The sequence below is a fragment of the Asterias amurensis genome, chromosome 7 (assembly GCF_032118995.1).
Source record: "Asterias amurensis chromosome 7, ASM3211899v1".
Classification (NCBI taxonomy): domain Eukaryota; kingdom Metazoa; phylum Echinodermata; class Asteroidea; order Forcipulatida; family Asteriidae; genus Asterias; species Asterias amurensis.
Genome location: NC_092654.1, coordinates 12,877,156 through 12,905,070, shown reverse-complemented (window position 1 = coordinate 12,905,070; position 27,915 = coordinate 12,877,156). Strand labels below are relative to the sequence as shown.

Below are 27,915 nucleotides of genomic sequence, written 5' to 3'. Positions count from 1 at the left end.
TAGGGCGAGATAGCTCAGTTGGTAGAGCGCCGGCACGTTAATCCGGAGGTCATTGGTTAGAATTCTGCTCTAGTAAATTTGTCTTTCTTCAACCCCAAATTAATAGGAATTCCCATGTTTTCAAACTATTTCTGTCTCTTTTCCTCCAGCCATGGAATCCCCAGGCGGCTTACCGGAACTTAAACCCATCAAGAAGAAGAAGAAGAAAAAGACTAAAAGCCCTCGGAACCCTGAGCCTGATCTCGAAGCAGACGACAATTTCTTTGGAGGGACTGGCTCCCCAGAGCCTCTCTCGGTTATGTAGGTCAACAAAGATCAATATGGACTATACTATTGACTGGTTAAATGATATTGGACCTGCCATGTGAGTCATGATATCATCAAAGGTCCAGTGTTATAATATTGGACCTGCCATCTGAGTCATGACATCATCAAAAATCAATATATACCAAACTACAGACTGGTGTTATGATACTGGACCTGCCATGTGAGTCATGGTATCATCAAAGGTCCGATGTTATAATATTGGACCTGCCATCTGAGTCATGACATCATCAAAAATCAATACACACATGTACCAAACTACAGACTGGTGTTATGATACTGGACCTGCCATGTGAGTCATGGTATCATCAAAGGTCCAGTCTTATAATATTGGACCTGTCATCTGAGTCATGAAACTATCAAAGATCAATGTATACAAATCTTTGGACTGGTGTTATGATATTGGACCTGTCATGTCAGTCAAGGTATCATCAGAGGTCAACATATAACATACTGCGGACTGGTATTATAAATTTGGACGCATATATGCAAAGTTAATGTGACTATGCATTGTAAAACAACAAGAAAGGGGTGTAAAAAGTCATAAAGTAATACCGGAATATATGTTTGTAAGAAATGTACTTTAAAACAAGAAAGAGTTAAGATATTCACACATGCAGATTTTTGCATATTCTGTAAATATTATATTGTTAAGTATACCTGAAAAGATTTTAGTTTTGTTTAAATTGATACCGTTGACTGTTTTGTTGTATTTGAATACCATTCGTGGTATTTGCTATTCTGATGTAAGTAATAGCAATATCTATTTTAAAGCACGAATGTTTTGCACATAAGCAATATGTGTCTGGTTGTGTTGTCATTTAGCCTTCGAGAAAGACTCTGCTAGGGTCGAAACATCAGGTCATTTACTATTTAAAGCACATGTGTATTATTAGTAATTGTCAAAGACCATTGGCACTTTTTTCAAACATTGAGTTTTGGACTTGCAAGATCAAAACTAATTGTTTATTTTTCAAAAACTTGCATTTTAAGCAAAAATATTCCAAAGGGAGTTTCCCACCATGATCATCTTTGTACCATGTTAGTTGTGTGCAAATCTGTGAACATTTATATGTTTACTCTTACCAGTGTTATGTACACCCTTTAAAGACACTGGACACTATTGGTAATTGTCAAAGACCACTCTTCTCACTTGGTGTATCTCAACATATGCACAAAATAACAAACCTGTGAAAATTTGAACTCAATTGGTCGTCGAAGCTGCGAGATAATAATGGAAGAAAAAACACCCTTGTCACACGAAGTTGTGTGCTTTCAGATGCTTGATTTCGAGACCTTAGAATCAAATTCTGAGGCCTCAAAATCAAATTCAAATGTTTTAGTGGAAAATTACTTCTTTCTCAAAAACAACATTACTTTAGAGGGAGCTGTTTCTCACAATGTTTTATACTATCAACAGCTCTCCATTGCTTGTTACCAAGTCAGTTTTTATGCTAACAGTGATGACCAATAGTGTCCAGTGCCTTTAAAGAGAGTGTCCCATTTGTTCAATACATTGTACTGTAAGATACACCAACTCTGCATCAAAATGTCCACACTCTTAGATTCCTGATCATTGCCTTAAATGCTACATTCCATTTGTCAAGTTTTGTACATTTTACAAAATAGGGTGTTGACGTCAGTTGCAAATACCTTCATGGTATATAACTTTATGGATAACGTAGTACTTAAGATTACCCACCCCTTGAGTTAGTTCTTCAATGTTAATTTAAGAGTACTATGACTAGCCATAGTCACCCCCTCATTAAAGGTTCTATGTAACTTTTTAGGACAAAAAACACAATGTCCACAGATTTACACTAAACTTACACAGTTTGAAGATAATGATAGTAGAAAGCTTCCCTGAAAATATTACGTGCTGAGGTGCTGTAGTTTTTTGGGAAATTAGTAAAACAATGTCATGAAAATAATTTTTGTATCATGAGACGAAAATTATTTTAATCATTTACAAACGTATTTTCATGAGATTTGTTTACTCATTTCTCAAAAACTACAGCACCTCAGTAAGTAATATTTGAAGGGAAACTTTCCACTATCATTATCTTCAAACCCTGTAAGTTTCATGTAAATCTATGGAAATTTTGAAAAAGTACCCAAATCCTTTAAGCCTTGTTTATACTTCCTGCGAATGTGAATGCGATATGAATTTTGATGTCACAGCCCTGTTTTCACTGTGAATGTTTCGCAGTAGTTGAGCACATTTCATCTGATGCAAATTATTTGTTGCAAATTTGTGACGTCAAAATTTAATATCTGCATTCGCAGGAAGTACGAACCGGGCTTTACGAATACATGTAGTGCTCAGAAACACCTCTTACTCACAGAAGAAGGAAGAAACTTTGATGTTGGTAGTAAATGATGATTGTTTTCATTAAACCTTTAAAATTCCAAGTTGAAATAATGGTGTACATTTTGTGTCACGGTGTGTATTTATATATTATATATTGATAGTTTCATTTTGTCTTTATTCAAGATTGATAATTGAAACACTAAATCCACAACTATTTACATAGTTACTGGTTCATGTGTCGTGTTGTGTTAAAATTAGAATGTTTATTGACCAAACAAAGTGCACTTCATCATGATGTTTGATTCTATTAGAAAATTCTGTCAGGACTGTTTTCATACTATGTATTCAGTTTTTGTCTGTAAATTTGTTGTGCAATTTTCTTTTTCCGTCCATGAAAACAGGTTAATGTGTGTTTATAGAGGCTTGATTTGAAAAGATTTATTTGTAGTTTTTAAAACAGTTACTAATGTACGGTACCTCAGTAACCTACTGATCACCCAATCAAAAGCCTTAATTTTTCGTCATTATTGAGTTTGGAGTTGAACAAAAGTTCAGAAGTACTAGAGAAACATTGTAGGGGGGGGGGCACACAAGGCCATCTTTTACAGAGCTGTTATTGGAGGCGACCCAGTTTTGAGTATAATGTTTATGACATTGCATTTTGGCTGATAACCTGTTTCAGCTAAGAAAAGTTTGCTGAGCTTGGCAGATTTGCTAGCAGCTCTGTATATTGCTTATGAAGCACTGAGGCTAATCTGCTTAGCAAAATTTGGAAGGAAAACGGTCACAAATGGCACATGTGACATTTCAATTTTGCTGGCGAGCTCTAATCTCATTACAGTAAGCAAAATTGTTTTGTGCTTAGTAGCTTTGTGTTAACACCATGTAATGATAACCTCTAAATAAGTTGGGGTGGTTCTGAAAAGAACTGTAGGTTTCAACTCAACGTTTTGATTAGGATGCTCTGATCGTCATTTAGAGATTATCATATGGTGTTACCTCCCCAACCATACTTAACGTATTTCTACCATGCAAAGTTTCAAAGCCTACTTAAATGCTTAGTAGCTTTTGGCTTAGCATTTCTATGAAATCTGACACAGGGTGTTGCTGTTTATATAATAATTTCTCCTTTATTTGAGCGCAAATTGCTGGGGCTTTTTTTTTGCCAAAGGTTTTTTTTATGACAACATGAGGAAGTATACAGATTTGTTGTAATTGTAAAAGCTGCAGTGTTTTAAATTTTATTTGCTGTGATTCAGAATTCAAGAATAACTGTCATAAATGTAATAGCTATGCAGCAATTCTAGTGATGTTACTAATTTGTACAGCATACTTTACAAAAGAAAGTTGTGATCATAGGGTAACAAGTTGACTAGACTTCATCAGATAAATCACTTTTAAGTAAATAGTTAAACCCAAAATTTATTTTATTATATAACAATTAATGCTTTACACAATCAACCAATTTTCCAGTGTTCAGAACTCATTGTAAGAAATGTTCCAGTCATGTTTTATTGACTTTCTGTCCTTTAAGAATGTTCTCTTAAAGGCACTGGACACCTTTGGTAATTGCCAATGACCAGTATTCTCACTTGGTGTATCTCAACATACATGTATGCTAAAGATGGCAGGACTCCAGTAGTAGCATTTACTGCAAGTGGTTTATTCACATCCCATGACATCATCATACAGCAAGGCTACGGTGGCCTATTAATGCCACTCCATAACAGTATGCATAAAATAACAAACCTACCTGTGAACATTTGAGCTCAATTGGTCGTCAAAATTGCGAGAGAATAGTGGAAGAAAAAACACCTTTGTTGCCAAAAATGTGTGTGTTTTTGGGATGCTTGAATTTGAGACCTACCTCATCAGCTGAGGTCTCGAATTCAATTAAAATATTTAGGCTAAGTGAGAAATTACTTCTTTCTCAAAAACTCTCCATTGCTCGTTACGAAGTAAGTTTTTATGTAACAGTAATTTTAGTATTTACAAATAGTGTCCATTGCCTTCTAAAAGAAAGGAAAAATGTGTAATACTTATTATTGCTTTAACAAAATTGGGACTTAGTTTTTGCCTGAGTGTATATATCTTTGAGCCTAGAAATCACCTTGAGATCACAAAATAAAACATAAATGCTTGATTCAATTGATTTGATTTTGAATTGATTTAATGTTGTTGTTGCTTTTTAAATTATGTTTCCCCACTGTTTTTGTCCCATCCTCCTTCCCATTATTTGTTTGTTGACTGAAGAATGTCATTTCAAAAACTATTTCATCTAGTACAAATAATAAATGCTGAGCAGTCATAAACAAAGTAAAAACAAATAGGTATAAAATAAAGTTAAGACCAGCCATTTTGAAACATCTTGTACCATCCAGAAAATGAGGTTCCCAAAAAAAAAGCTATGTTAAGAAATTCTTTTCATAAAACAGTCGTCGGTACGTGTGCTGTCACACGTGGTTAAATGCGCCGTCGTCGCGTATACCGCATGTTATTTTTTAGATGTGATGAAGGAATTGATCGACCAGTACAAAAAACGTAGGCTGCAGATTGCTGAGCTAATTCAGGTAAATTTCCCCAAATTTCTCGACGTGAACTGTTTGTCATCTATGATATTAGTGAGTCTAGGATTAAGAAAACTTGCGGTAAAAGAAGGAAGCTGTCGTCGATTAATTAAATAACTACAGTTTTTTTTTAGACAACTGGACACTGACTTTGCCCGGTTTCCGGACAACGCGTTTGAATGGAAAGTTGGTAGACTGGTGAAGAGGTTTTCAACTAGTGGTTTAATCCCATGAGGCCTGGTTCTTGATAATATTACCAAGACGAAGTTGAGGTAAATTATCCAGAACCAGGCCAACCAATAGACCTATATAGTTGAAAACCGATTCAACACACTTTGATTCCCATTCATGATAATAAATCTTTTCGGTCAAAAACATCAACAATTTTTGGTCAAACTCAAAAAGTAAAATAAATGCAAAAATCATAATTGTTTAATGATTTCTTTCAACACAACAAACACCGGACCCTAACACCCCTCCAGATGAAATGGTAAAGCCCTCCGCCGCCCTCGGGTAAACAATTCCTTAAAAAAAATGAATAAAAGGGAATGCTGTCGCATGTATCGCCTGATGTGGCACAACTGTTTTACAATACAACTTTTAGCCGTTGCTCTCGACCAATAGGAATGAAGAAACTGTCTTATAAGAACAGGTGCAAGCTCGCGTGTCACCCTCATGTTTCAACACTTTTTACTGGTCATGATAAACAAAGGTTTATACACACCAACGTGATGCGCTCTCCACCAATAGGAATAGTGAAACTGTCTGAGGTGTTTATGAATGTTTATTAAAAATTGCGGTTCTCTACTAAGACAGGTGCTCTTATTGTACATGTATTATATCCTTTTATATTTTATGGCTGCGAGTAGGCATCATTATATATGAGGTTCGTTCTGCTAGTAGAGACGGGACGAACAAAAAGTTGGCCCTATATAAATAATAATAGGCATAAAATAGATAGAATAATATTCTAAGCCTATTCGGAGTTACAGCTTTGCATGTCCAACTCCTGACAATGCAATTTGTTTATCTCTGGTTACCTTTTGACAATTGTCAAAAGGTCACAGGAGATACACAAATTCTGTTGTCAGCCATGTCAGCAGAAACAGACATGCGCAGCCGTAATTCCGAATATGGGCTAATTCCCCACTTTTCCCTAACCCAACGGGTCTTGCCTTGTGAGAGGCATGAGAAAATGGTAAATGGTGCAGGTTGTTAGCGTGAGATAGACTTCTTGAGGCGTGACTCCAATTGCCTGATGTTTGTACATAGCCCCATTTGTTTGGGTCCAATCCACTCTCCGTTTCCTTGGCCCCAGCACCATTATAGTAATTGTGCCCTTTAATTTTTTTCTGCAAATATTAAGATCTAGGGCCTACATCATGGATCTTACCGATCGATTGCCATACTTGTAAAGAGGTGGACTGCTTGAATTTAAAAAACAAAATCACTTGATTTGGGTGAAAATCAAATGATTTCGTCGGAGGTGCCGCAACCGGCAATTTTTTTCTTCTGCAGCATACTTCGTCAACACAGTCAACAGTTAAGGGATAGGCGGTTCGATCTTCCCTATCTGTTGACTGCATAGCCGGAATTTATCTTGCAGGTTGGAAATGGAAGAACACATCAATGCCCTTGCATTGATTTGTAGAATTTGTGGGCAGATCACCGCATCTTCTAAAAACAAGTCCAAGTTAGCAAAGTACAAGAAGGAGCTTCTTGCGATCTACAACCTGGATGTAGATGAAGACCAGGTGGACATCCATCCGTCAATTATGTGCAACAAATGCAGGTAATTATTTGTGGGCTAAGATGATTGGGGTCGAAATTAAGTGTATTTTCATGGTAGTAACCAGGGTAATTTATTAGCTCTGATAAGATTTTGGTAGGCCAAAAACACATGATGTCTTGAGTCATGACACAAACTTTAAATACAATACACCATCATCGCAGTTCATTTTTGCATTGTTTTTCCACTGGCCCATTCGGCTATCAAACTGGATAAATGAGTAGCCCGGCTGTAAATCTGGTAGTCCTGGGCTAGTGGGCTAGTGGCAATTTCGAACCCTGCATGTAAGAAAAGGCTGGTTCATACTTCCTGCAAATGTGAATGCGTTACTAATTTAGACGTCACAAATTTGCAATGAATATTTCGCAATAGTTGAAATTTGAAAATTCACTGCGAAAACAGCCATGTGTCGTCTGGATTCACAATCGCAGGAAGTGTGAACTAGGCTTAACTCGATCTCATACGTGACCAGGAGATGTCAGCAATGAGTTTTGGTTACCCTTTTTTTCTTCTGTAAAATCACAGCTTTCAAAATGTGATACTGAGCTATTCCTCAATAGAGCAAGGATCAACGATTTCTGTAATTTGAACTATAACTGGTCACCTACATACTACAAGTCTGATTTTTCTTGTTTTCATTTAGTTTTAATTTATGGCTGAACTCATAATCATGTGTTGTCCTCAGGGTTTATATTTTCTTTCATGTTTTTTTACAGAGGAAGCATGCAGCGGGCACATAGTTCTATGCGACGTGGCAAGCCTTTTGGAGGAATTCTTCCACAGATCAAGATGTTCCAACCCCATACTTATTCTTCTTGTTCCGTGTGCAGAGGTCATGCAACACATAAATCACTACTTCGCCCCCAGTTTGCCGTAGCTGGCCCCTCCACTTCCACGGGCCAGCTTGCACCCCCAGAGCTGCAAGCTGGCCCCTCCACATCCACCAGTGTACCCCCAGAGCTGCAAGCTGGCCCGTCCACATCCACCAGTGCACCCCCAGAGCTGCAAGCTGGCCCGTCCACATCCACCAGTGCACCCCCAGAGCTGCAACAAGCAGGCAGCTCAACTGCATCAATGCCTCCTCCTCAACCAAGCCTTTCTACTACCACAAAGGCTCCTCTCAAAGATACAACTCCAGACCATGCAACCCGAGGAAAGAAACGGATGTTGAGTGTGAAGGCCAATTTGAAGGATGTCAGACGGGATCATGCCCGTAAGCGGACGAAAGAGGCATCGACCTTCATTAGTGGCTTCTGTGGTAGGCAGAAGGAGAACCAGCTTGATCTTCTTTTCTTTCTGCTCGCTGAAAACCTTCGAGAATCTTGCGACTCAAGATATAAAGAGGTATTTTTGTTTTCCTTTCTTAAAATTGTATTTCGGATCTATTCCTTTGCTTTTAGTGAATTCATCAAACACAATGGTCAAAAAGGTCTTTGAAACATCAGAGAATTTGATTCCGTTATCTAATGTGTCATTAAATGAACCATCGTACCATCTCAAACATTTTATATGAAACATTTTTGTCATCGTTTTCTTCATTAGGTTTTTACATCCTGGAAGCAGGAAACAACAAAACCACACCATACACCAGTCTGCAGTAGAGGGTCTGGCGATGAGGGTCACGACAAAGACATCAACGGTGCGCCACCAGCCCCAGTATCAAAGGCTGAAGTCCAAAGGGATTAACATACTCAAGCCCATGTCCTCCACAGGGTATGCCCACATTTGCCAGGGCAGACCGGGGGCAGACCAAGAGCAGGACTGAAAGCAGACTTATGGTAAATCGAACAGTATGAAAAGGCCAGCTGGAGCAACTCGGGGGAACAGGGTAGTGTGAAAAGGGATATAAGTATTTTATGAGAATGATGATGCTGTGTACTCATACAGATTGATTGATGATTTAACAGAGAAGGAAGCTTTGAATGTTTTTTAGTGCCTGGAGTTTTATATAGTAGGATAAAATGACAAAATGGCATTTTAACTGACAACTTCAGCGTTTTGTAACTATTTTTGGGGGTTTGTTTTTATTTGGTTGTTTTAATATATTTTAATATTCTTCCTTGATATGCCCGGTTAATACTTCCCTCGAATGTTGACGTCACATATTCGCCCTGAATAATTCGCAGGAGTTGAGTTGTGCTCAACTCTCTTGCCAATATTGCTGTGAAAACAGCTGGACGTCAAATTCACATTGCATTCGCATACACAGGAAGTATAAACCGGGCTTTATACTGTATGTACTGATATAGGAGTATCTCTTCAGTTACTGAAAAAGTAAAGTCTCTACTGAAGTGCAGAGCAAAGTAACTGACATCATACAATTGTTGCATGCTGTGACTGGATCCATGGTGTTTTGTACATCAAAGGGGGCGAATGCCATTTGCCCCCCGAGAGTGTACAGAACCCATGGACCCGGTCACAACATTTTAAATTGTTAGGTAAACAAATTGAAGTTTGAATATTTAATTAACTTGATCAAACGTTTTTCAAGGAGTGTTCATGTTGTTGTAGTTTTTAGAGTTGTAGTAGTTGATGTTCCAGTTTGTTGATCATATTTAATCATGTTTAGCATATTTTATTCACGTTAGTTAATCATTTTTTACCGTTAAAGGGCATATAACTTACTAGTAACTGTTATCTTTCTTTCCATGACGGTTTAAATTGTGTGGATTAATTATCAAACTCTGCCGATAAAAACTTATTTGTCATTGCTACCGGATGTGAACATTTTGGACAGTGATAAACTTCCTATGCAAAGCTATAGCCAAAGCAATTTGTTTACTATTTTGTTTATTTTCTTTAAAAAGAATAAACTGTGCATTTGCCTTCGGGTTTTACCATAAGTAAAATACAATTGAGAAAATAAAACGGATGCAGTGAATATTGTGCAAACTTACTCCACCATAACTCTGGAGCCTGACTGTTTTTATCCATTCCAATGTCTAACGACTCACAGTTGTCCAACTGTTTGAAATGGACCAAGCAAAGACTGAAGCAAGCGGTTTGAAGTTTTCCATTTCTGTCCCTTACATGCGTATGATGCAACAGCAGTTGTTTAGTTGCACTCGCGATCATTTTTTGAGCTTCCATTAAAGAAACTTCCCTCCAAAGTCTTTGGACACTCAAGAGGTTTGAGGTTTTTTACTGATGCATTTTGGGTAATGTATGTAAAACAACGACTGCTTTAAAAAGGGCTGGTTCGGGCGCACGAGCGGGTGTACATAGTATGAGCAACGCAACTTCGACTGGGCATAATTGGTTAAAGAATGGTTTTGTAGGAATAACACTGGCTTTTAAAGGGTCTATGTACTCTTTGTAGGACAAAAAACACAATGTCGACAGATTTCCACTAAACTTACACAGTTTGAAGATAATGATAGTAGAAAGCTTCCCTGAAAATATTACTCGTTGAAGTGCTGTTGTTTTTGAGAAATGAGTGAAACAATGTCATGAAAATAATTTTCGTCTCGGTGATTGTGAGACAAAAATTATTTTAGCATGTAAAAGCGTATTTTCATGACATTGTTTTACTCATTTCTCAAAAACTACAGCACCTCGGCAACTAATATTTTAAGGTACGCTTTCTACTACCATTATCTTCAAAGGTGCAAGTTTAATGTTAATCTGTGGACACTGTGTTTTGTGTTACAAAAAGTACCCAAATCCTTTTAGTGTCATGCTATTAAATGAAATGATAACAAAAGTAATATTTAATAAGTTCATAAAAGAAAAGTTCAATGTCATTTTAGGTAACGGCAAACATTGGGTAATGCGATTGGGTTGTTGGCGCCAACAGAGTTAGCATAAAACCTTGCTTGGTAACGAGTAATGGGGAGCTTTTGATAGTTTCAAACATTGTAAGAAACATTGTACTTTTACTTGATTTACATTCCTGAATTATTTTCATGTTTTTTTTCCCCCCACAGTGTGTAGTGGTCACATCTACCCCTCTAAAATCTTGCATAGTTCACACGTCGCCTTTTAACGTGACCAAGAAGTTCAGAACGTGTTGTCATCAATAACATCATGGAGGAAGAAGAGCCGACCTTAAGTAACAGCAGCATCATCACGTGCCTAGCCTGGGTGCCAAGAGGTGCAGCCAAAGAAACCCCAGACACGGTAAATCTTTAGCTTCAAACCTTTTGCTTCAAGTGTCACATTGCAAACTCTCAAAATTTGTTAAATACTAACACTAGGTTCTTTTAATCACACCCCTAGGGCCTGCAAAGCACACAGTATTTTTTCCTGCAAGGTATGTGGAGCTACATTTTAGAGTATGAGACCTATTCCTTTATAGCACCATATAATGGTTTACAAGGTGCTGTAGCACAATATAATGTCAATCAAACCAGGAACACCGGGGCGAACCCCTTCTCTTTACGATAAGTGCATTGGTCTCTTTTATGTGCATTGCACAACACACAGGACCAATGGCTTTAAGTCCCATCCTTAAGCACACAAGTGTCATGACTGGGACTTGAAACAACACTCTGCTGATCAGAAACACCAGAGCTTGAGTCTGGTGCTCTTAGTCGCTAGGCCACACCGCGCCACCAATATGACATATTGACTAGTGAAAAAGCTGAGGGAACTAGTGAAACGACAAGCTAAGTGATCCTGCTGGTTGGTCACTGAAGAATTCGAGTGCACACCCGAGTGAAAAAAGGCCTGTGGCTGTACATAGAATAATGAACTGTTGCCCAGTTATTATAGCACGCGCACTCTCTGTAGATTTTTAAATGGGGTGAGGGTGCATGAGGGCAGTAACTGGGTGAGAGTTCATATAGCTACAGGTGCGCTTTGATAATGACGACACAGCCCCTTTAAGAATTTTGTTTGTATCTCAAAGTGTGCAGCAAATGTTTCTGACAAATCAGTTCCAAAGCTAACGTCATGGTTTCAAAACACACAATACAGGTTCAGGTGGACGAAGAACAGATAAAAAGCCTTCTGCAGAAATCAGAAAAACTCAAGAAAAAAGTCAGTAAGAGCGGAGAGTCAGCCACAGGAAGTAGTGATGTCACTGCATCCGATGTTGCCATGGAAGCGGATGATGAGCTTGCTGAGTATGATCTTGATCACTACGACAGTCCTGATGAAGAAGAATCCGGTGAGTGTTGGGTCCCCCCCCCCTAGTTCAAGTTCCACCTCAGACCAGAGCTCATTTATATGGTTGTCAGTCCCAACATAATTGCATGGCTTTTCCCCCTGCTTGGGGTTTTCCTACCACATCTTAAATGCAAAATTTGTTCGTGTTTCTTTTTCATCCTGTTTTAAGCACTGATTTTGCCGTTGAATATGTACATGTAATTTAGCAAATTGTATTAAATTTGTATTAGAACTGTTAGAATGCATTTTGGTGACAACAGTCATTGTACGAGGAAACGATAAATAAAAAGTAACCTTGCGGGTACAACCATGTGTAAATCTCTTTTGAAGGAGTGTTGGCTCTGAAAAGAGCCAGTGTGGTGATGTTTCATACAGTATACTCTGCCCGTCTTCAAATCATTGTTTTTAGTTTCCTCTTACATGTATTCATTGACACCATGCAAAGCTTCAAAGAATACTAGACCTAACTCTCAGTCATTGTGTTTATCTATTGCAGACTATGTAGGACACGACACAGTCAGTAACCTAGCGATGTATGCAAGCAACTCTGAAGATCCCTACATCACCCTTCAAGAAGATGAGGTAAACCTTATACATTTGTGTCTGTATTAAAGAAACTGGACACCTTTGGTAATTTTCAAAGACCAGTCTTCTCACTTGGTGTATCTCAACATATGCACAAAATAAAAACCTTTGAAAATTTGAACTAAATTGTTCGTTGAAGTTGCGAGATATAATAGAATAATGGAATAATAGAAGAAAAAAGTTGCACAAAGTTGTGACAGCTTTCAGGAGTCAAATTCAAATATTTTAGTGGAAAATCCTTCTTTCTCGAAAACTCGGTTACTGCAGAGGGAGACGTTTCTCACAATGTTATATACTATCAACAGCTCTCCATTACTTGTTACCAAGTAAGTGAATGTGCTAACAGTGATTACAGATAGTGTCGAGGCCTTTAATAATTTTTTTATTAATTTTTTTATTCAGGAAGACAGAGCTGATCGAGACGATATGACCATCAAGCCAACAGACAATCTGATCGTTGCTGGACGAATGGAGAAGGACGTCAGCAGTCTGGAAGTCTATGGTATGATTACTACATGTTTACTGACACTTTACAAACCCTATGCTATTTCATGTATTGTGTATACTTTCCCTAAAGCAACACTTGAGGGCACTATATACCTTTCACTTGTTACGCCCCTAGCTTTGCGGCATGTTTTTCTTGCAGTTAAGCAGGCCTGAGTTAAGTGATAATAAAGTTCATGTTACTGTTCACTATACAAACACTACAGTTTTTCACTCAAATTCAGACGTTAGCTCTCTTGAAGTCTATGGTACGATTACCACCTGTTTGCGTTGTGGGTCTTCCTACGTCTCGTTAGCAGATTTATTTTGTAACTTTTTTTGACAAGAGCGGGCCCAATTTCATGGCTCTGGTTACCCAAGAATTCTGCGGGTGTGATCATCAATTGCTTTCAGCGCTAGCTATGTCATTGAAGAATGCCTAGTAATGTGCAGTAGTACGCAGCCAGGGGTATAAATAAGTACCTTCAAAAGGTAGAGGTTGATATTGTGCGGATGAAAAAGCCACTTGAGCCAACCTAGCTCAGAACTGTATACTCCCGAGGGAGCTGAGAAATATTAAAGAAATGGTATTGGCCCAATGACCAGGGCACTAATGTGAAGCGCATTGAGACGTTATTGTTTAAGTTTGCTTTGTAAGAACTAGTTGTTATTGTTGTTTGTTATTGTTTGGATAGCAGACCAATGTTGAGAGAGAATGCTTGAAGTGTACTTCAACCTCGGCATTTTGTGGCGGTCCAGTGAGGAACATCCATTTCAGACAGGCGCGCCAGACTCGCACCAAACCAAATAAATAAGGAGTGACTCTGGGTCGACCCAAACAAATGTTGGTTTCAGACGTACGCGATCTAAACATAACATTTACACTGGCTCGGCTCATGACAAGATCGACGTCTGAAACCAAGGCGCTCCAGAGTTGTTCCGAACGCCTGCAACAGTTGGTCTTTTGACTTCTAGCGTGCCCAGTTGCTTCTAACTGTTTCAGACGTCATACTTTTCGGCGTGACTCTGGAGCGTCTGTCTGAAACGATTGTAGCATGGCCGGGCTGTTTCAGGCGGTACAGGGACTAAAAGGTTAAAATAGATTTGCTGATAGCAAACCAACTTATCCCCTTGTACTTTTAATTGACAGTATACAATCAAGATGAAGGCAACCTTTATGTTCATCATGATATACTCCTGCCGTCGTTCCCACTAGCAGCTGAGTGGATGAGCTTTAACCCCGGGAGTTCTTCAACAGGTGAATATGCATTATCAGTAGATTAAACTGTACCTGCTGTAACTGTGGTGGATGTTTTATTTGACTGTATAATTCTGTCCTATTTCTAGCCTTGTTGGATATGGGACGCAGAAGCGTTAGCTCGTTGGAGATGGGACACAGAAGCGCTATTATTTTCCATATTCTACTTGTGCTTGTGTGATATTTATATTTGTTATGGAATGCAGAAGCATTAGCTCGTTGATGATGGACACAGAAGTGCTATATTTTTCCGCATTCCACTCGTACTTGTGTGATAACTTATTTTAATTTTTTTTAAATTTTTTTTTTTATTTGATTTTATTTTCCCAATGTCCTGAAGGTAACTTTGTTGCGATTGGCTACATGACACCGGCAATTGATGTGTGGAATCTGGATGTTATTGATTGCCTGGAGCCAGCGTTTACCCTCGGAAAGAAAGTCAAGAAATCTAAAAAGGTAAAAAGTTAACACTTGACTCAATTTATTTGTGAAACAGCAAGACTAAAAATATTCAAACTGTTGCTTTAATGCATATGGAACATCTCGCTACCAAAATTTAAAATGACTGAACTAACTTGACTACTTCATAGTCCTGGTTCGAAACAAGTTTGTTTTGGCGTTTCACCACTAATATTACTATGCTTTTTGTATTTACTTCAAAGTAATCGATTCTGATTGTCTTATTCTACATGTATTGCAGAAGGCAGCTAAACCTGCCAACGGGCATACAGACTCTGTGTTGGACATCGCATGGAATAGGCACGTGCCCTACGCACTGGCCACTGCTTCCGCAGACACCACTATTGGATTATGGGATATGAATCAGAAGAAGGTTGTTTCATCACTGCCTCATCACACTGATAAGGTAGGACATTCTTTTTAAGTGTTTTTTATTGTGGCAACTTGTCAGCAAACGGAGCCAAGTGGCTTTAAGTTTACATTGGAATGCAGGCCTCAGGCCATTGATTTTACTCCCCGGCCAGTAAACTCGCAACTGGTTGAGTCTGGCAGTTTTGTGTTATGTTTTAAATTGAATATTTATACTTCACTGTGTAATATTATTGCTCTAAGGGCTGATACTTATTATTGTGTTACTTGGACTTAAATTTTTGTTTGCTCTCTACATACCCATTCTCTTCTTTCTGACCCCTGACCCGTTACTATACATTTTTAAATTTCAGTCTGTTCATTTGTTAACTATAACATCATGTTACCTATATCCTTTTTTATGATGAATTACTAGTTCCCTCTCCTGTAGTGTATGTCTGTATGATTGATAATATTTTTGGCCAAACAAATAATAATAATAATAATAATAATAATAATAATAATAATAATAATAATAATAATAATAATAATAATAATAATAATAATAATAATAATAATAATAATAATAATAATAATGATGTGCAGTGATTGAATTGTTTGATTGGTCGAGTGTCATAGCCCAGGGGTTAAGTGCATCGCACTCAAGTTCTGGTGTTGTCTGAGTGTGGGTTCAGATCCAGCTCATGGCATTTTGTGTCCTTGAATTAGCCAATTTTGATTTGCTTTGTTCTTTAGATATAGTGTAGTGTAATGCACATTAATAAATCCAGTGCACTTAATTTTTAAAAGAGAAAAGGCCTGTCTGCATATTTCTGACATGAAGAGCTGCAGATTGCCAAAAGTCACCCTTTAAATTAAAGTGCTTTATAAGTAGATCTCATTGTTCAAACTTGGTTTACCTGTCAATAAAGGCAGTGGACACTATTGGTAATTATTAAAATAATTATTAGCATAAAACCTTTCTTGGTGACGAGTAATTGGGAGAGGTTGGCGGTATAAAACGTTGTTAGAAACGGCTCCCTCTTAAGTGCCATGGTTTTCGAGAAGGAAGTAATTTTCCATGAATTTGATTTCGAGACCTCAAGTTTAGAACTCGAGGTCTCGAAATCAACCATCTAAACGCACACAACTTCGTGTGACAAGGGTGTTTTTTCCTTTCATTATTATCTTGCAAGTTTGATGACCGATTGAGCTCAAATTTTCACAGGTTTGTTATTTTATGCATATGTTGAGATATACCAACTGTGAAGGCTAGTCTTTGACAATTACCAATAGTGTCCACTGCCTTTAAAGTAATTAGTGCTTTATTGTTGTCACAGAATATTGAATGAACTATTGCATGCATACTTTGAATTCGTTACAGGTGCAAACCCTAGCTTGGCATCCATTTGAAGGCCAGTCTCTTGCAAGTGGCAGCTTCGACATGTAAGTTAATAAAAACAACTTTAGAAACCAAGTTGGGCAAGAAAACTTCTTCACATTTATTGTGCAATGACTCACCAAAATCTCCCTTAAGATTTCCATGTTACTTTTATTTCAAAACATACTTGCTCATGGCTTAGTTTCCTTCCCACAATGCAAGGGTGTTTTATACATAAGAGCAGGGCAAATTCATTTGTTCATGATGTATTTTATTTCCAATATATTTATTTAAGGTCGGTGAAAGTGTTCGACTGTCGTAGTCCAAAGGACAGCTTCAAGTCATGGACGCTGGACGGCGAGATTGAAAGAGTCATCTGGAATCAATTTCAACCTTTTCATCTTTTGGTGAGTTCATTGTTTCTGCCTCCTCCTGCCTAGTCTTGATGTAAGGCGTTTTAATCTGAATCTAAATCTGAATTATTTAGTTGGCAAAGCCTAATGGTTTCGCTAATGGTTTCGCAATGACCAGGGGAATGGAGGCAATCGCCTTCGTTGCATCCTTGAAGTATCAGGCCTGCAACCTGACTGTCCGAACTGATCACCGCAGTAAGCGGCATCGTTTTCTTGGATCAACCCCCAAATTAGCAATTACTTTCTCAGTTTAATAGATGTTAAATTTGCATCGGAGATAAAGAACTGATATGTTCCCACTGGATACTCAGTACTTTCCTGAGCTCTGTGGAAAAAAAAATCACAGGCATATTACTCGGGTGGGATTTGAACCCACGACCTTTGCAATTCTAGCGCAGTGTCTTACCAACTAGACTTTTTCAGTGTTTGACTTTAATTTTTTTCCCAACTACAGGCTAGCACAGATAAAGGATTTGTAAACTGCATGGACGTCAGAATGGAAAAATCTATCTTCACACTCAAAGCGCACGGGTCTGCCGTGACAGCACTGAGTCTGAGCACAGAAGTACCATCCTGTCTGGTAACGGCCTCATCAGATTATGAATACAAGATCTGGGACATTAAGGTGAGAAGGTTAATTAGGTGTTCAAGCATTCAGCCTGGAACTCATCTTATTGTTGTTCCTTTTGTCCCTTCTTAAATACTTTTTTTTCTTCTTCTTCTTCAGTTCTCCTTCAATAGCTATAATCTATGTAGATTTTGGTAATCCCAATTTGGAGGCGGTATTGGTCTGAAGCTTGTATCACGGCCATTTTTAACCCTCTTTGTAAATCTTGTTTTTGAATATTGGTATTTTATATTTAATAGTTTTCTTATATTTGTTTAACTCTTTAATTTGTTAATTTGTATATTTTATCTCTTTGTAATTCGTCTGCAATTCAGCCTTTTGCTGCAATACTCTGTTTTAAGATTTAATTGTCTTGGCTTTTACTTTCTTGCTTGTCTTGCCTTTCCTTTTAATCACCCTAGGTGTCCCTTTTTGACAAATGTATATTCAGTCTGGTGCCTTTTTAAAGGCTGTCTGAGTTACTTTGTACTGTTTAAGTTTGTTATTGTAAGTTTTTAATGAATTTTTAATTTAATGTAAACTTCGACCCAAATCAGTCTTCCGATTGTGAAGTCTTTTATAATAAGTAAACCATTTATCTATCTTTAAGAAACCATTTCAAATCAAATCACAACAAAATTAACAAGACTAACCTCTTTCTTCATTTTCAGGACAACAAACCGTCGTTAATCGTTTCCAAGGACCCCAAGATGGGATCGATAAACTGCGCCCACTGTAATCCGAACTCACCATTTATCTTTGGGCTCGGTGGAGAGCGGGACGGACTGAGGCTTGTAGACATCACATCTCATGCACCAGGTAAATCGCACTGTTAGAAAACTATGTGTTGGTTTTACTTTTAAGATGCTAGGTCTGATTTTTGGTCCATTTGACCCAAATATTAAATTTTAAATGTCTGGTTTTATAGATTTGAGAAAGTCACAAGCACTTTATAAGAACTGCATATTAGTATGTACAGTAGTGACCTGGTTTGACCTTGCTTGCTGTCTTACCCAGGAGTTCAAATACAAAGTGCAAACTATTATGAATCTGTCTTAATGATTGTTTATTTATGATGATAGTAAATTTTACAATAGTATGTTTACATTTTGTTTATTTATTTACTATTCCTGAAGCCCAAACACCTTTCCACTTTGCACCAGTGTCAAGTAATTTTTTTGTCAGTCATAAGGTCAAACTATTCGAGTTTCGTTTTCTTCTAACTCCGTTTCTTGACACACTATTTTTACCTTGCAGTACATAGACATTTCAGTAAACGGCAACGCATGCAGCCTACTCCATCCACCACATCAGAGACTGACCAATCATCAAGTACACAACAGGCCAGTACATCACACAGCACTGATGTCACCATGGAAACCAGTGAAGCTGTACCCGACATCTCATCAAAGAAAAAGAAGAACAAAAAGAAACAACTGCAAACATAAAAGTAAACTTGCACCATATTGTAAAAGTTTTTATTTTATTGAAGTAAAATAGTTGCAAATTCCTTGCACAATTACTGTACATTTATAAACTATAAAATGATCAAGTCGTTGTAATTGTAATATTTTGAGTTGGAGACTTTTTGAGTTCACTTCAAGATTCCAGTTCAATCTTTAACGGTGGCAACCACTTCCTGCAGATGGTTTGTTTATTATTAGCTGAAGTTTTCTGAACTGGCGACATACGGCGGATGTTTGTTTTTTAATACCAGGGACAGTTTCACAGTGCCCTGAATTTTTTTTCAGTGAATATCCATGTGAACTTTGTATTGTGCAGCATGCACATGCAAATGCATGCACCTTCTGTGCTCTGATTTGTTTTCTCCTGTACTAAGGAGAGCACATCTTCCCTTTTCCAGTGCTTGTTGTTAACCATCGATTCAAGACCTCTGTCTTTTTGTTGTCGGATCTTGGCATATAAGAATGGACAGGCTGCCTTTATTGTATTTCGCTCAATAGACCGTTCCATTAGGCTCCGCCCAGGACGCACGTGTGAGCAAGAACATATGAGCTGTGAGCAAGACCACGTGAGCCTCTCCAATGCCTTTCTGCACAACTCTGCCTCGCGCGCCAAGCATACGCGCACTCATGTCGGACCTTATTTGTCAGATCTCCGTTGATTGGTCAATATGCAATGGGGCGGAGCGTAATGGATTGATCTATTGGAGGCAAGTTTAACATTCCGATATTCAAGTATACCATGATGGTGGGTTATCATTTTTTCTATGTACTTTATGTACTTGGAATTGAGTCAACACCACGGAATCATCATTGCTGATGGATCATCTTGGGTTATTTGAGCCTGGTTATGTCAAGGTGACGTCTGCTTCATGACATTGTCTCTTACGATTCTTCAATTAAAGTAAACAAAGCAAATGCTGAAAGCAAATCACTGTATTACGTTTGTCTTTGAACCTTGCATAGGGCACAAAAGCACATGGCACCATGGCAGCCCTTGGTGATTTCAAGGCCTAACTGGAGGAAAGGTTATAAGTCTGAAATCCATATCATACATACTTTAATTATTAGTAAGATTCAATCTGAGAGCTTCTTAAAAAATGTTTAATACAAGAAATTGTAAAGAGGTGATCTATGAAAATAACCATTTAGAAACATTATTCAATTTAATGAAAATTGATAAAACACTCTTGAAATCTGGCAACTTTTCCATGGTGAGTCGATAGGAAAAAGTTGAGTGCTTATTAAAGCAGTAGTTATGACCTTGTCTAACCGACTAAGGCTACGGCTGCAACAACGTTTAAGACCAGGGCAAAATTTCATGGCTATGCTTTCCCTGAGCAACGAATTAGTGCTTACAGAAACAGGAAATTACATCAAGCATATTTCACAGGTTAGCAAAATTTTTTTGCTTGTGCATACTCCACTTTACTAACTACTCTTAGCTAGCCGGAAATTGGGCACTTGCACAGAAATTGGTGATAAGCAGAGCCATGAAATTGGGCCCAGGACGTTCCAGCAATCCAAGCACAGCAACAACCAAAGCCATCAAACTAGGCCTTGCCTACATGTAAAAACCACTTGCAAGATGGTATGTTCCTGTTTGTTTAAATCATGGAGGTTAAATAAAAATGTATTTGCACCAATAATTTATATCTAAAAACCTCTTTAATAGTGGCATAGCCAAGGATTCAAATACTTGGATCAAGTCCAATACTTTAACAAAGGAAATGCTTGTTACCGCTGTGAGTAACATTTTTGAGATATAATATTTTCTTAAAACAAAATTCCCCCTATAAAAATCTTGCTGGACCCAACCATCCTACTTGCTCATACTTATTTCAACGAATAAAACTCCTGATGTTGTGACGACGATCTCAATTACTTCGGTCCTTCCTTTGTTAAAATTCTGTTTTTGTTTTCCTCCAAGCTAAAGTCTTTCGGGTAGCTTTTTTACCTTATTGACCAACTGGCCCTAAAAAGACGCCATTTCTCTGCAAACCTGAGATACAAGTACCGAGTGTAGAACTCGATACCTGAAAATTCAGGCCCACAAATCGATTTACACTAAGCCTGGGTGATTAGTGTCGTAGTTGCGACTGTTGTATGCTTAGTCAAGTTGCGGTTACTGTTTTTCAACTTCTCGGGTAATCATGCCGCCATGACTACTACAAAAATAGTCCTTGTTTGGTTAACCAATTGTTTCGCTCACGACTAATCACGACAACGTAATTTACTCACGAATCACAATCGGACATCAGTGACACAATCCTCCAATCCCTTCAGCATGAATTTTACTATATTGCGGCTGTGTGTGGCAAACAGTATGCTGCAATACATGAATTGAATGCATCTTGGGAATGAAAAATTAGTCGTGACTAGCATCGAAGTTGTGACTATTTGAGGCGCGACTAGTTGAGTAGTAAATTTCGCTTGTCGCCCAGGTCTAAGTGTCATGTTGCACCTCTGGTTCCAGTGGCTGTCCAACAGTCTCTTTGTAGGCGATGACTAATTCTGCTTGTAGCAAATTAAACTAGCATCAGTAAGTTAAATTATGCGTCAGTTCAGAGGTCACAGTTGGTGTTCGGGAAGTTCACTGGTGACCGGCATCACCCATATACACGATACTATCCTGCTATATTTACAGTCATTGCTTATTAACTTAAAAAAAAATCCTATTGCAAAAAGTCTGTTACTTCTTCGAGCTCTCGTTGCCGCGCTTGATGGTGGGCCCATCTGTCCTCCGCTAGCTTGGGCGTCACATTCCATTTATTGTGATAAAGTCTCTTCCCACATTTCGGACATTTCTTTCCTCCTGTGAATTAAAAAGTTTTTACTCTTAAGTATCAATTCTTTTATGGTGTTAAAATTATTTGTGCACAGTATTTTCCCACAGAGTACCATTCTTAAAGGAACATGTTGCCTTGGATCGGTCAAGTTGGTCTTTGAAAAGCGTTTGTAACCATTTGTTATAAAATGCACATGGTTGGAAAGATCTTTTAAAAGTAGAATACAATTATCCATACAAATTTGCCTTGAAATTGCGTGGTTTTTCGTTAACTTTGCGAACTATAAATGGCCGACCGTGTTAGTCGGTGAGGTAAAAGTAAAACCACGCAATTTCGAGTGATACTTGTGTGGATCATTATATTCTACTAAATAACCTTCTAATCATATGCATTTTATAACAAACGGTTACAAACGCTTTTCAAACACCAACTCGATCCAAGGCAACGTGTTCCTTTAAAGAGTGTGTACAACGTTGTTACACTAAAACCGATTGAGCTTTAAACTTTCACAGCAGTATTGTTTCATGTCGCCGTGGTCAAGTGGTTAAACTATAGGATTTGCAATCACACAAGGAGCAAGTTCGAGTGCGTACATTTAGTCCACCAGTCGACCACAGACTAGCAACGCACATGCGCAGTGACGTACTCACCCGAACGACTCGTTTGGTAGTCTAGTCAACCTTCCACCTTTTCGCTAAAGTGTCACTGGTTCCCCTCTGCGCTTAACACATGTTAGAATGGAACATGCTGTTGGGACCAGTGAAGAAACCATGGGCTTGAGGCTGGTTCCAAATGGTCGACCACAGTAGTCAACCAATGGTCGACCAGCCTGGGTTCGAGTCAAAATGGTCAACCTTTAGTTAACCATTGTGCACACTCGAAATTGCTCATTGTTGTAGGTTTGAATCTCTCCAGCTAACCGCTGATTACTCAATGACAAGAAACAGTGTTTTTCGTCTAGTTATTGAATCCCAATTTCTTGATTTGTCCAATTCATACTCCAAAGATGTCTAACCATTGTTTGTATGGTAGAGATTGGCAGTTGCCAGCTTGGTGTTTATATCCCCTTGTGGGAGCTTTGCCAAGTTCCCACAAGGGAAGAGACGGGAAGATCGTGTATATGTTTGGTAACATGAAATGTGGGTGCTGGTCTTGGACAATAACCAATGTTATGCTTACAATACAAGGCACACTATGAACAACTGGTGTTTTAGGTTCATTTGTGGGGGCTCTTTGTCTCGGCACAATAATTTGCAATAATCAACTCCTCCATTGATTGTTAATTGGAGGAGGAACATGTGAGCGACCCTAATCTTTTTACCTGTAAACGGTGGCGTTGTCATGTAGTCATCTAAGCAACCATGATGGAATAAGTGACCACAGTACATCCATTCTACATGCCTTCCATGCATAGGTTCATTCACAACATGCTGGTGGAGAGTAGGAAAAAAACAGACTGTATCAGTTCACAAAGACAAAGACTGGAAGTGTACAAATTTGGGGGTTTGAACCCTCCCCCCAAAAAAAGTCTCTCGCCCACATTTGTGTAAACACCAGCAATCAAGGATCCCCTATTGTCCCTCTAATGTTTGTACTGTAACTTTTTGGCAACAATGAATGTCTCATCCATACATATTGGAAGCAATGTATACTTGGTATTTTTGTGAAAACGAATCCACAGTCTCTATTACTCAGGTAGGATGACCTACAAACTTTGCCACGGTCTAGTGCAGATGTCTTGCAACTAGACCACCAAGCTTACCTGGCACCTAGAGACAGTCCAAATCCTATTTTTAGCAGTTGCGTACCACAATGATTTGAGTAGATGTTTAACATGCATTCCGGTAATATAGTTTGTGTGTTGAACCTGTACAATTTGGGGGTTCACTAAGGTACACCATTGGTAATTTTCAAAGACCAGTGTTCTCCCTTGGTGTATCTCAACATATGCATAAAATAACAAACCTGTGAAAATTATACCTCAATTGGTCTTTGGAGTTGGGAGAAAATGCTGAAAAGAAAAAACACCCTTGTTGGACGAAAATGTGTGCTTAAAGATAAGGGACTTCTAGCTAGAAGTCTTTTATTATTTTAGTGAGAAATTACCTCTATTTCAAAATCTATGCTACTTCAGAGTGAGTCGTTTCCCACGATGTTTTACACTGTCAACAGCTCTCCAATGCTCGTTACCAAGTCAGTTTTTAAGTTAATATTTGTTTTGAGTAATTACCAAACGTGTACCTTCCCTTTAAAACTGTTTACACAAAACTTTCAGACTGATTTATTTCTTTTTCCTCTGTTTGCAATCATCGCCACTGTCTCTGTTATATCCCTTGTGTGCATTTAAAGCAATAATAACCGACACAGATTTTACGCAAACTTCCAAACTCACCTCTGGTTTCTTGGGGAAGGCCTTCTCATTACATAAATGACATATTTCTACGGGGTATTTGCGTACACAGTCGGTGACCAAGAATTTACACACTAGCTGGAGAGAGGGCTTGAACTGGAATGGTGGGTCTCTGAGAGGAAAACATTTCATTCATCCATTCATTTTTGTTGCTGTTTTCTTAAGCAAGTGAACACTGTAGTCAGCTGAAAGTTTTACAGATAACCTTTATCCTATCTTTCTTTATAATTATGTCTATAAATCAGCATTACATTGACAAAAACAAATCTATGACCCTACTTTTATCATTAAACTGTTTTCATGTTATCACGCTTTAAAGGCATGGTGGACACCTTTTGTAATTGTCAACGACCAGTATTCTCACTTGGTGTCTCCCAACATATGCATAAAATAACTGTTCTGTGAAAATTTGGACTCGATTGGTCATCGAAGTTGCAAGAGAATAATGACAGGAAAAAAACACCCTTGTTGCACAAATTTGTGTGCTTTCAGATATGCATAATAAATGGCTTCAGGTTTAAGTCTTTTAATATTTGAGTGAGAAATTACATGTTTCTCAAAAACTACGTTACTTCAGAGAGAGCCGTTTCTCGCAATGTTTTATACTATCAAGAGCTCTCCATTGCTCGTTCACAAGTAAGTTTTCATGCTAACAATTATTTTACAAATAGTGTCCAGTGCCTTTAATGAATATCATAAAATCAAAAGTTTGAATTGTAGCAGTGAAATATTGGCATATGTGAGCAGATACTGGCTTCTTACTTTGGATTCTTTTTGAGGGGAGGTGTCACACATTGCCTGGCGATCTCCTCCGACTGTGATTTGAACATCTTGACGAAAATGGCGGGAAAATTATTTCCAGTTTCTTCAATTCTGCAAAGAAAGAAACACACTTTGAATGGTCAAATCAATAATCTGGTGCCAGATTCATGGCTGCTGCTTTTTCTTAAGCACAACAAGTAGCTAAGCACAGCATTATCATGCTTACCAGATTAAGGTTACCAGCCAAAATATATTGTCACATCTTACATTTGTAACTGGTATCAAGCTTATTCTTGCTAAGCAGAAACTTGTTCAGCAGTATTGGGTCCCGTTTAATATTGCAGGTTTACATCCTGCAACCAAGTGATTATTTTGATAACATGCTTAAAACCATTTTAACCAGGGCTAAGGAGGCCATGTCCTCACTAACGTTCAAGAGCACCCGATGCAAACTGGTTTTTCTGATCAGCCGAGTGTGGAGTCGAAACCCAGTCACGATCACAGCTAACTATGACACCTAACTTAAGCAAGGCACCTAACTATGATGCTTCGCCCTCGAATGGGACATAAAGCCATTAGTCGCGTTTGATGTGTAAAACGTGATGAAGATCCCAGTGCACTTATCAAAAAGAGAAGGGGTTCGCCCCAGTGATTCTGGTTTGATTTGATTGGTTGCATATTGTGCAACAGCACCGTGTAAACCATGCTGCTACAATGTATGGTGCTACAATGTATGTTAAAGAAGTAGGTCTCATACTCAAACGTATCCCTACATATACCCTAAAGGGAAAATGGTGAATGTTGAAGCGCTAGATAAGAAGAAGCCCCATTATAATTATTGTTATAATAACTCACATAACAGGTTCCTCAGGGTAGTTGTCTGGTACGGTCAACTTGACCTTAAAGTAGTAATCAGACATCTTTATTGTGTAGATTATAACCCCTGCCTTCTGCTTGGTCTTAAACGTGTCCTGTTCCATGACAAGTTCTTTCTTGATGTATGTCAGCTCATTACTGCATGGTGTAAAGGGGTTATCATCGATGAATTGACGTATAAATTTCAGCATGTGCATTACCTGCAGAAAAATTGGCATATATAAGGCACACCATCAGTTATTTCACCTCAAAAACTAGATTTCTCCAAACATACACATTAACAAATCTGTGAAAATTTAACTGAATTGGTCATTGTAGATGCAAGAGAATAATGAAAGTAAAAACACCCACAAATGTGTGAGCTTTCAGAGCTAATTACCATATTTAAATATGACTATGAATGAAAATTACCTTTATTTCTCAAAAACTATATTTCTTTTATAGAGGGACCTGTTTCTCACAATCAACAGCTCTCCATTGCTCTTTACCAAGTAAGGTTTTATACTCACAATTATTTTGAGTAATTACCAATAGTGTCCATCAGTGCCTTAAACTTGAAACTGGGATGTATACAAATTGGACAAAACTATACTGAAAGTGTGCTGAGATTTTCTTTTGTCCAAAGCAACTCAAAAAATAAAGATGGTCCTCGGGGTATACCTGTTGCTGTCCTAGTATCTTCTTGGCTTCCTCATCACATATCCTGGCAAGTCCTTCACATAGCTTCTCCGGAATGGTCTTACTCTTTATCTCGACCACGATGACGGTATTGGGGTAACCTTCAGAAAACTGGAGACAAGCCTCCAACTTCTTGAATTCAGTTCTCCTAAGAATAAAACAAAAACAAAAAAAAATTTAAACATGATTTTATCTGATAATAGCTAGCTCTTTACATGGCGCATTTTACGGGCCTGCCAGTTAAAATGTTGAGCCCTGAAGTTAAGTGATCCCTTACGTCATTCTGATTCTAACTGAGACCGGATGACAGGCGATGATTTCAGATCCTTGTATCTCTTGTAGACACCTCTTTTTCACGTCCGCAAGCTCCTCTTTGATGAACGCTGACGTCATGATTATCAAGATGCCTGCAATATAATAATAATAATAATAATAATAGACCTAACAGTTATATTAAAAGCAAAACTGGCTATTCATTTGGATGACTCGTTGGAATGGAATACGAATAGTCCTAAATCTTAGAGTTTGTCAACTGCGGTAGTACTTCGTCGTAAGAACAACAGATGTCCAACAAATTTTAATAAAAAGGAGAACAGCAGCCCAATTACTGGGTGGGTCTTATTTGACACAACCACCAGATGCAGGACTTGAAAAGTTGAATTTGACGCTTTCGCCACGACACGGAATGCTACTTCTGACTTCTGTATACTTCATACTCCATTTAAAAATAATCACCCCAATCATGCTCATCAATATCATCCCATGCAAATCACAGACACTGCCTCTCGCCCTAAAAGCTGATCACTGTAACATTTATAAAAAAATAAAAAAATAAAAACTGACATTGAAATTGCATCATGAATGCACCGAACAGCCCCCCCCCCCACCACCACCAACATCTTTTCATTTTACTTTTACTACAAATCCTCCCGTCCGCACTATATTTATAATAAATGACAAATATTTTCTTTTCTCCATGTCTAGTCCATGTTTCTTTCACTTTATCTGTTTATGGACCTAAGTCCATCATAGAAATAAAGTTACTACTCTAATGCTCTACATGATGATATTTTTAAACAATTATGAATTCTTTACATTTGGTACTTACAGAAATTTGACAGCTACCACCCGGAGAAAATAAACAAAAAAACAGATCGTAAGGTTTCGTCGGCACTTTCTGTTTTATCTTTTCTCACACACATGTAATGAGTCGGGTAACCGTATTATTCTCCTGCCCTCGATACCGTTGTAAGTTTCACTAAAAATGGTGAGGGGACGTCTGGGTTTAAGTCTGCATGTGAGC

At 38.2% G+C, this 27,915-nt stretch overlaps 3 protein-coding genes across 4 annotated transcripts in view; 2 read left to right on the top strand and 1 right to left on the bottom strand.

Annotated features, from left to right (window-relative positions):
- Window positions 1–4,787, top strand: part of LOC139939603 (protein PTHB1-like) — a 30,066-nt gene extending 25,279 nt beyond the window's left edge. For both annotated transcript variants that reach the window (XM_071935623.1, XM_071935622.1), the window contains one exon: window positions 150–4,787. In XM_071935623.1, the coding sequence (XP_071791724.1) occupies window positions 150–304 (155 nt within the window). In that variant the 3' untranslated portion in view covers window positions 305–4,787. The remainder of the gene's footprint in view (window positions 1–149) is intronic.
- A 350-nt stretch (window positions 4,788–5,137) lies between these two features.
- On the top strand, window positions 5,138–19,085 carry LOC139939654 (periodic tryptophan protein 1 homolog). The gene is made up of 13 exons (XM_071935704.1): window positions 5,138–5,205; window positions 10,918–11,110; window positions 11,909–12,101; window positions 12,597–12,682; window positions 13,088–13,187; window positions 14,319–14,426; window positions 14,767–14,882; window positions 15,127–15,291; window positions 16,618–16,679; window positions 16,910–17,021; window positions 17,482–17,652; window positions 18,306–18,453; window positions 18,892–19,085. Exons 2-13 carry the CDS (start codon window positions 11,018–11,020, stop codon window positions 19,080–19,082), a joined length of 1,545 nt encoding a protein of 514 aa, XP_071791805.1. The 5' UTR covers window positions 5,138–5,205; window positions 10,918–11,017; the 3' UTR covers window positions 19,083–19,085.
- Window positions 19,086–21,766: 2,681 nt separating this feature from the next.
- LOC139939655 (uncharacterized) lies at window positions 21,767–27,859 on the bottom strand. Its single transcript, XM_071935705.1, has 8 exons — window positions 27,721–27,859; window positions 26,890–27,019; window positions 26,595–26,760; window positions 25,914–26,134; window positions 25,059–25,169; window positions 24,279–24,408; window positions 23,208–23,316; window positions 21,767–21,912 (listed from the first exon to the last, which is right to left on the bottom strand). The coding sequence occupies exons 2-8, from the start codon at window positions 27,003–27,005 to the stop codon at window positions 21,773–21,775; spliced, it is 993 nt and encodes a 330-aa protein (XP_071791806.1). The 5' UTR covers window positions 27,006–27,019; window positions 27,721–27,859; the 3' UTR covers window positions 21,767–21,772.
- Between the last annotated feature and the right edge of the window lie 56 nt (window positions 27,860–27,915).